The sequence below is a fragment of the Molossus molossus genome, unplaced genomic scaffold, assembly GCF_014108415.1.
Source record: "Molossus molossus isolate mMolMol1 unplaced genomic scaffold, mMolMol1.p scaffold_m16_p_21, whole genome shotgun sequence".
Classification (NCBI taxonomy): Eukaryota; Metazoa; Chordata; class Mammalia; order Chiroptera; family Molossidae; genus Molossus; species Molossus molossus.
The window spans coordinates 7658192-7667928 of NW_023425357.1; the positions used below are offsets into that span (position 1 = coordinate 7658192).

Consider the following 9737-nt stretch of genomic DNA (forward strand, 5'->3'; position numbering starts at 1 on the left):
ACATAAAAGGATGTGCAATTGTTCTAGAAAAGCCAGCTGGCGCTAGAGCTGCACTGTGTCAGCCGCATGCGACCGTTTGCACTTGAAAGGTGGCGGGTCCAAACTGAGATGCGAGATTTGCAAAGTCGAAAACCGGGTATGAGAGAATGTAAGGTATCTAATATTTTATACTGATGACATGTTGAAATTATAATATTTTGGAAATCATGGGTTAAATAAAATGTATGAAAGTTAATTTCACTTGTTTTGTTCTACTTTTCTTAAGGTGGCTACTAGACCATTTAAAATGCCAGGCCCTGTGCCTCAAATTAGATTCAGGCCTATGGCCTGCTCTAGGTACCCCAGGGCCATGGTGCCCAGTGATGGGTGCTGAACCGGCCCTGCCCCCACTATGAACTTCATGGGTGCTTCACCCCTGGGGTTACCCGCTGGGCCCTACAGACAGGAGCATTGTGTGGCCTGTGCATGAGCCCTCAATGAACTCGAGGGTTCTAGAATAAAACCCCTCCTCTTCCCAACAGTCTCCCAAATATTTGAAGATAAGGATCTCCCTGACCTCAGTCACTGACTCACCACCCCTGTTCTTTTATGAGTCCTCACTGAGCTTGGTTTTGAGTTGGGCTCCTTGTCACTAGAGAGTGAAACAGCGTGGGCTTTGGTGTCAGCAACAGGGCTGGACCCACTGTTGGCCCTGCTTCTTGGCGCCTTCTCTGAACTTGAACTCCCGGAACTGCGCAGTGGGGTACCTGCCTCTCTCCCATGGCTAACGGGCCCCAAAGACCCGCCTCTCTCCTGTCACCACCTCTCCTGTGCCTCTCAAGGTGGTACCCAGATGGAGGGTCTTGGAGGTGGTACAGACCCACTCTCGAGACCCCTGGGATGACCTTGGATTTCTCCCCACCCCTAGCCACTCCAGGAACTGGAGAGGGACAGACATGAGAAGGACAGAGGGCACCTGGCCGGTGTGACTCAGTGGGTGAGCATTGACCCATGCACCAAGAGGTCGCGGGTTTGGTTCCGGGTCAGGGCACATGCCCAGGTTGTGGGCCTGATCCCCAGAAGGGGGCATGCAGGAGGCGGCCAATCGATGTTCTTCTCATCCATGTTTCAATCTTTCCCTCTCCCTTCCTCTCTCTCTAAAATCAATAAAGAACAAACATGAAAAAACTAAAAAACAAAAGGACAGAGGGCTGTTTTCAGAAACCCTTCTGGAGGGAGGGTGAGCTCTTTACTGGGGCAGAGGAGGTGGTCTAGTTGTCGGGCATCATGGCAAGGCGGGGGACCTTCGCAGAGGTCAGATAGGGGGACAGGGCGGAGCTGGCATAACTCATGTTGTTGGGGCCAGTGGTGGGCGTGTTGATAGGGCTGGTGGCAGAGGGCGGGGAGAGGGTGGTCAGCACCACACCACCCTCATCCATGGAGCGCTTGTAGGGAACAGGAGCATCGTGGCGGAGGTCCTGAAGGGCCAGGTAGGCCTGGAATACCTGGGGGCAGAGGAGGGTGTGCTGAAGGCCCTGGGCTGGGCCTGGCCTGGGAGGGAGGCTCAGGGTGTGGCTGTGCCCACTGCTCACTAGTCACCCAGCACGATGCCTAACGCTGGCCCTGTCTGCTCAGAGGGAGGGGCGCCCTATTTTCAATCTGCCTGGGAGTCAGGGACAGGGCTGGGGGAGGCCCAGGGGCGCTGCGCGAGAGGGAAGATGGTCTGGCCCTCCCACCGCTGCCCTGCAGAGGGTGCCGGGGAGGGGCTCGTCCTCACCCAGAGCGGGATGGAGAAGAAAGAGAAGGTGATGGCGGCCTTGGCGCTGCTGCTCCCGAGGAGGAACTGTTTGGGCGGCGAGAGCTTCCACTGGTTGGTCAGGAAGCAGAAGCCCAGGAACCAGGCGCCTGCCCAGAGGACTGGGGCCGCAGGGAAGAGGAGAGGTGGGGGCTGTGTGGCCTGTCCCCCCAGCCCTCCCCCCGAAGATGCCCACTGGAGGGGAGCCACGCTGCCCACTGCGGCCACAGAGGGCTGTGTCCATTTCAATCAATTAAAATAAAAATAAAAAATTCAGCCCCATGGTCCCACTGGTCCCACTTCTAGTGCTGGGCGGGGGTGGGGGGCATGTGGCCAGTGGCTCCCATATTGGGAAGCGCAGGTACCAAACACTCCCACCCTCACGGAAAGTTCCCAGTGAGGGCCCGCCCAGCCCCCAGCCGCTGGGCTGGGCCCTGTGAGGAGAAGGCAGAGGAGGGGAAGGAAGTGTGGCCAAAGGGAAGCTTCTAGAACTGGCCTGGGGATGAGAAGAGGTGACCCTTACCCCAGGTCTAAAGGACACAGTAATAATTCCCCCAGGAGGAAACTGCACGTGCCAATGAGTGTGAGAAGCGAGGGCAGTGCTCGGGTCACAGGTGGCCAGCTGGGCGGGGAAGGGCGGTGTCGTGTCCCCTCCGGAGCCAGGAGGGCCGTGGGCAGTGGACCCGGGGCTCACCAGCCAGGATGAAGTCTAGGAGCTGGAAGGCCGTCCGGAAGCGGCTGTCGGCGATGTGGCTCTCATGGGCGTCCAGGGCCAGGAAGGCCAGGCAGCTGAGCAGGGCCAGGAGGCCGGCCCCCACGGCAAAGCTGCAGGCCACGTTGTTGCTGTTGAGCACGCAGTGGAGCTGCGAAGAGTCCGTCTTGTTCTGGTAGCCGTCGGTCAGCAGGGAGGAGAAGACGATGAGGGAGAAGACCTGCGGATGCGGGGGCACATTCCAGGGCCCCGAGTCGAGCTCAGCATCTCCCCAAACTGTCTCATCCTCTTGGGTTCCCCATCTGTGAACTGGACCCTGCCATCCACCCACTGGCATTCTGGCCCCTCCCTCCCTGTCCGGTTCTCAGAGCCTCCGAGCTCTGTCTCTCCGGTTGCCCCCTCGCCCATCTTCTCCATCCCAGCTCAGGCCCTCTCCTCCCCCTGGGCCCTCACCCCAGCCCCCTGTGGGCCTCCCTGCCTCCAATCTCAGCCTCTTCCCACCTGGCCCCAGAGAAGCCTCTCCACAGCCTGCCACTCCCTGCTCACAGCTCCCTGGGGCTCCCTAGTGCCCCCAGGACAGAGTTCCAGCCCCTCAGCCTGGTCTGTGGTCTCCCCACTCACCCTGCCTCATCCACACTCCCTTTCCACCACCCGAAACTGGTACCTGTCACCAAGCCCAGGTACCAACCTCAAATGGTTAGCGCAGTGGCTGGGGCACAGGACCAGCTCAACAAGTATTTGTCATCATGATGATTTTCTCTGCCTCTAAACTCTTCCCCTGCCTGCAGCTTCTTTCTCTGCCCGCCCAGCTTGACTAATCCCTATTTACTCTTAGAAAGAAATCTGTGAAGCAGTCCAAAAATACAGAAAAGTATGAAGAGGTGTGTAACAAACATGCAGGACATAACAAACATTATATATATATATATATATATATATATATATATATATATATATATATATTTTTTTTTTTTTTTTGCTTCAGGACTTTTTTTTTTAAGAATACAACCTCAGAAAGAGGGTAGCCCAAACTTTCTCATCTGTGCATGTCGCACGGAGCACACTGTGGTACACTTGTCTGTGTGTATGCTTCACACTGTAGCACCCTTGTCTGTGTGTACGCTTCACATTGTAGTACCCTTGACTGTGTGTACGCTTCACACTATAGCACATTTGACTGTGTGTACGCTTCACACTGTAGTACCCTTGTCTGTGTGTACGCTTCACACTGTAGTACCCTTGTCTGTGTGTACGCTTGTCTTTCACGGTGTGGATTAAGCACCTCAGGAGTACTTCACAAGCACTAGCCCGTGTCATGCTTACATCCCCCTAGGATGCGGGCACTACTAACAGCCCCGAGTTTTAGATAATGGAACTGAGGCACAGAAAGGATGGGAAATTGCCCAGTCACCCAGTTAGCAAGTGGCAGCACCTGGATTTGAGCCACGCTGCCTGGCTCCTGAGTCTGTCTAGTGCCCGGCTATACTGCCTCCAGCTGGACCAGATGCCTCCAGGGAAGAGGTTTCTATCAATACCGCTCAGTGAAAATGTTAAGCCCCATTACTGGTCCCAGACAGCTGCAGTGCAGCATGGTGAGGTCCACGCTGTACGTGAAAGGGTCCGGTGTGATATGGGGTGGGCGGTGGGAGTTGATGCTGGAAGATATTCTGGGTGAGTTGATGCCTGTAAGGAGCATTGGTTGGGAAAGGCGAAGGAATGGGGGCATTGCTGGGAGGGCAATAGGGAGCCACAGCAGGGCTCTGAGTAGGGGAGGGGCAGGGTCAGTTCTGGGTGCATGGAGACCCCTTTGGGGCCGTATAGAGATGGAATGGAGGGGGTGAGACTAGAGATTGGAGGCCGGGAGGTGACTAGGGCCTGGGGTCAGGGAAAGAGTCAAGGTTTGAGCCGGAACTGGCTTTGGGAGGAAACAGAATGAGATCTAAACTGCATCTTAAAGAATGAGGGGTTTTCAGGCAGACAGAGGAGGAAGGGCATTCCAGATGTGCAGGGGGCAGCTCCTTCAGGGACTGGAGAGAAATTTGATGTGCAGGATCTGGTGAGAGAGGTGAGGACCCGACTCTCAGAGGCTGAACACCAGACTGAGAGCTCTGGTCTTGGGAGCCATGGAAAGTGAAATTTCTTACTTGGATTTAATGACATCCATGGAGAGGTTCTGAGCACAGGACGGTCAGGGTCAGACCCGGGAGTTAGAGCAAATCTCCAGGGTTATGATGGTTTGGAAGGGACAGGACAAGAAGCCACCAGATCAGAGTTTGGTGGGCAGGCACAGGCAAGCAACGCTGAGGCCTGAGCTGAGGTTGGGGCTCTGGGGAACCCAGTGATATTTAGGGCGTAAAACTGGAATTGGGAATTGATTGACAGCAGCACTGGGTCTGGAGTGGGGGAGTAGGTGAGGGGTAGGGGAATCCATTAGGAATTGAACTCCTTCTGGACAGGGTCCGCTTGGGACCCCTCTGTCCCCAGCACCCAGCACCAGAATGGACCTCAGCTAATGTGTGTTGAAAGAGGAAATGACCTTGGGTCTTTCTTCTTTGTTCTTGCCCTGACCTTCAGAGTGGGGACTGGGGAGGGAAAGGATCCATCCCTAAACTCTTCAGCCTCCATTCCTCCTCCTTGATCCTTTAGTTGCCTTCTCTAAATAACAACAACAACAACAACAACAACAACAACAGCAACGAGAGTCCCTCTTTTCGTGCAGCACATTAACATTAACCAAGGGCACTGGCCTCCATTCTGTCTCGGGCTGAAGAACGAGTGCAGGGAAGGGGAGCGGCTTGCCCTGGTGGTCTGAGGCAGAGCCAGGCTGAGGACCAGCAGGCCCATTGATCATTTCTGAGCCCGTATTCATTTTACCTGCGTCACCTCCCTGAAGCCTCCCACCAGCCCCACACGCTAGATGTTACTAATTCAGTTCTGCTTCACAGGTGATAAATCGAAGCCATTATAGTGGGGTGGAAAGAGCCAGACATGGCTGACTCCGCCAGCTGTGTGGCCTTGGGCAAATCTCTCACTTCTTGGAGCCTCGGTTTCCCGGTCTGTCTCCATGCTGCGAAGAGGGGGTGTGTGGGGGGTGGGGGCTTGGCCCTAAGGATAGTCCTCATGAATCACCCAGAGAGGAGACAGCGTGTCCTCTCAAGGTCAGCAGTGGAGGAGAGGGCTTTGGGATCCAGCCTTCCTGACTTCTAGGCTGGTGGGTTCTCTGTCCACTGACCCCCAAAACCTTCGGCTGCGGCACCGGAGACATGGGGAGGAGCCTCCGCTGGGCCTGGGGTGCCCTAGCCCTCAGAAGCCTGAGTCCAAACCTCCTTCCACACCCTCTCTGGCCTTTCCCTAGGGAGGGAGCAAAGATTCATCAGTTAAGGCACCAGCTGGCGGGCGGCGGTGAAGACAAGCTCGCCAGCTGCCCAGAGTCCCTACTGAGGAGCCAGGCCAGGGGGGAAGGAGGAGAGTTGGGAGGGAGGGAGGGTGGATGCCGGCAGTGGGCAAAGTCTGTGACCAAACCGTCTGGTCTGCGGCCCTTCCCTCCCTCTTCCCCACACCAGTCCACACCAGCTGGGCCTCCTTCTCCCTCGCCACCTGCCCTTCCTTTCAAAGTTTTGGAGACGTGCAGAGCCTTCTGACTTGTTCACCAGCTGGATGATGTCCTTGGGCAAGTCACTCAATCTCTGTGGGCCTCAGTTTCCCCCTGTGTCAACCAGGGGTAATAACGCCCATATCATAGGGTTGTGGTGAGGAGAAGAGTGACACCAGCGAGGGACCCGGAACTAGGGTGTGGGATTCATAATTCCCCTCTTTCCCTGGCTGAGAACGACAGTGGACATGTGTCCCCATCACCCTAGGCCCCCTGAAACCCATATCTTTCCTTGCTTACAAATAATGATTTGCCTCAATAATAATTGCTATTTAACGAAAGCTTACCACATGCCAGGCCCATGCTAACCGGTTTAGGGACATTAACTTGTTTCATTCACAACAATCCTTCCTATGAGCAGGGTATTAGGGTTCTCTTATACGTGAGGGTATAGAAGTTCAGAGAAATCAAGTACCTTCTCAAGGTCACACAGACATAGGGTGACTCAGTAAGTCATCAAACAAAACAGGGTGCTTTTGAGGATGAAAGATGGTGCTACTGATCATTATGCCAGGCAAACTGAGGAGTGTGGCACCTTATGTGGACAGCACGTGGCCGAGCCAGGATTCTAAGCCAGGCCTGTTGGATCTTCTGACCACAGGTTCCCGAGGGGGTAGGAAGGGGACACTCTGGATTAGGACCGTGGGTTTGATCCTGGGCACCTCACCTACTTCCTTGACCCTGATCAAGTCTCATCATCTCCCTGTCAAAGGAAAGGAATAGTGGCAGCACAGCCTAAAGCCCAGAGAGGAGCAGTAACTGGGCCAAGACCACACAGCGAAGTCTGGGCTGGATGAGGATCTGAGCCTCGGTGTCTTGACTCTTTGGGAATGTGGTGATGAGTAAACAAATGCCTGTAAAACCCTTGCTTGGTACCGTGCCTGCCTGGCACAGTGACCACCCAACATCTGGTGTCTTAGGTCTGTTACATAATCTCTTCCCACGTCTGTGTACCACTCCCTTCCTAGAGGCCCCGGCCCCTGCTCATCTCCTAGTCCCTTGTCTGAAAGGTGGAAAACGAACAGGCTTTAGCCCCTCAGAGACCCCAGTTTGAATCCCGGCCCTGCGTCTACTGTGTGACCTTAGCCAACACAGTTTGCCATGATGGAAATGTTCTAGATCTGAGATGCACTGTCCAGTATGTGAGCCACCAGCCACCCGTGGCAGTTGGGCACCTGAAATGTGGCTCCTGTGACTGAGGAACAGAACATTTTATTTTAATTGGTTTAAAGTGAAATAGCCACATGCGGCTTGTGGCTCCCTTTAGACAGTACAGCCTTAAAAAAACAGTTCAACTTTGCCCGGCCGGTGTGGCTCAGTGGTTGAGCGTCGACCCATGCACAAGAGGTTGCCGGTTCGATTCCCGGTCAGGGCACATGCCCAGGTTGTGGGCTCGATCCCCTGTTGGGGAGCATGCAGGAGGCGGCCAATCGATGTTCTCTCTCATCGATGTTTCCATCTCTCTCTCCCTCTGCCTTCCTCTCTCTAATATATCAATAAAGAAAAAAAATGATTAAGCTCTGATCCTCAGTTGTTTTTGTTTTTATCCTCACCCGAGAACATTTTTCCATTTTTTTTGTTCAGGTAGAGTGGGAGGGAGAGAGAGGAACAGAGAGAGAGAGAGAGAGAGAAACATCGATGTGAAAGGAACACATCGAATCGAGTGGCTGCCACCCGCACAACCGACCAGGGCCGGGGACAAACTGCAACCGAGGTACGTGCCCTTAGCGGGAACTGAATCCGGGTCTCTCAGGACCGCAGGCCGACGCTCTAACCGCTGAACCAAACCGGCCAGGGCTCAGTTTTCTTATCTCAAAAGTGGGGCTGATAGCATGCACTCGGAAGGGTTGTTTTTTCCTAGGAGAGTAATAAGTGCTCAGAATAGCGCAGGGCAGGGCCTATAGTTGGGTGCTCGGTGAAAGGTGACTTCAGGTATTAGCTCCCTTTTCCCCATCTGACCCCTTCGTGGCCCCCGCTCCCTGCACACTGTGTCTGAGAGGTGAGGCCTCCTGCCCCCTGCCGCCCAGGGGGCAGCTGGGCCACAGGAGGGCCTCACCCCTGCGAAGATCCTCACGACCGTCTTCGGCCGCTTCAGGAACTGCACGACTTCACTGTTCGCCAGGTCCTGGAGGCTGTCGGGGATGTGCATGGCCGCTGCTCTGCTTCTGGGGCTCCGGGAGGTGGGAGCAGGGATGCTTGGCTGTCTTCCAGAGAGTCCAGGTGCCCCTGGGGCTCAGCTGCTGAAAGACAAGATGGGCGATGGGAGGTTAGAGTCAGAGGCATGGGGTGAAGGAACTTCCAGGGGTCCCAGGAGAAGGGGACATGAGATAGGGGCGTGCTGGGGGGGGTCCCAGGAATGGGGTTGTGGGAGGCGAAGGGTCTGGTGTGGTTCTTAGGAGTAAGGGAATGGGGTGAAAGGGCTGCTGGGGGTCCCAGAGGTGGGAGCGCAGGATGAGAGGGTTGCTGAGGATCTCATGAGTTAGGGTGCAAGGTAAAGGGGATCCCGAGAATTCTAGAGTTAGGGTCCCCAGGTGAGGTGGAAGATGGGGGGTACCAGAGGTGGAGAGCCGGGTGAGGAAATCCCAGGCAGGAGAAGGGGTGGAGAGCGGGCTGCGATATTAGGGTCATGTCCCTGACACTGAAGCCAAAGGGCCCCTCTGAAGGACTGTGTTCTCCCTGTGAGAGGACACAGTGGCATTTCCAGGGAGTTGAGGTGCTGGGTCAGAACTCCTGGAATATCTGGACCAGGGGGATCTCTTTCAGGTTTGGGGTGACAGCCCCCGCAATGGAGAACCCAGGCAGAATAGGGAGTAGTTTCGGCTGTCCTAATGACTTGGGGTTATTTCCTTAGAATACAGGCCTCCGCCTCGAATTCAGCTTCATAAAAGGGTGTTTCCTCAAGTTGGGGGGGTCTGGATCTCAGACGTGTGGGGACATGGGCTTAGAACTGAGCTGTCCCCTCAATGAGGCCATGCCCCAGGCACTAGGTTACCTTCTTAGAATCAAGGTCTTCCCTTCAAGGACGGGAAATGGGGGTGGTGAGGCTTGAGGGGACGCTCCTGCCAAAGGGTTACCCCTACTCTGAGGCCGGGTCTGCGTCACCTGGGGGCCACTCTTCCCTTCGCTCACCCTCCCCATCCCGGTCCCTGGCCCCACCTCAGGCTTCTTTTGCTTCCTTCTTTTCCCGCCTTTTCGCTCCTCCACAGCTAATTGGCTGTGCCCAGGCCCCGCCCCCTTCATTTTCCCTCCCACTCAGTGGCGGGCGCGAGCGGGGGCGTGTCCACAGCGGACGTTGGGCTGCCCGCCGTTGGCGAACTGCGCGCGTGGGAGCCCTACCCCACCCCAGCTCTCCAGGGAGTCTCGCGCCCGCTCCGTCTCCTTCTCTTTGAAGTTCGGAGACAAGGAGACATTCCTGCTGCGCATGCGCTGCGCCCCAAACAAGGCGGGTAGTGGAGAAAGGCAGGCATATTGCTCGTGCGCAGTTGAGACGGCCTTAGAGGGGAAAAAAAAAAAAAAATGGACAGGGCTGAGTGACAGATTTTGCGCATGCGTCCCACTGCTGGATGAAGGCGAACCTCCGGGGGGGCCTCCTTGCACAT

General features: G+C 55.6%; 1 protein-coding gene across 1 annotated transcript; it reads right to left on the reverse strand.

Moving 5' to 3' along the window:
* Positions 1-1250: 1250 nt before the first annotated feature.
* On the reverse strand, positions 1251-8287 carry SYNGR4 (synaptogyrin 4). The gene is made up of 4 exons (XM_036276043.1): positions 8195-8287; positions 2469-2706; positions 1757-1896; positions 1251-1484 (listed from the first exon to the last, which is right to left on the reverse strand). Exons 1-4 carry the CDS (start codon positions 8285-8287, stop codon positions 1251-1253), a joined length of 705 nt encoding a protein of 234 aa, XP_036131936.1.
* Positions 8288-9737: the final 1450 nt, after the last annotated feature.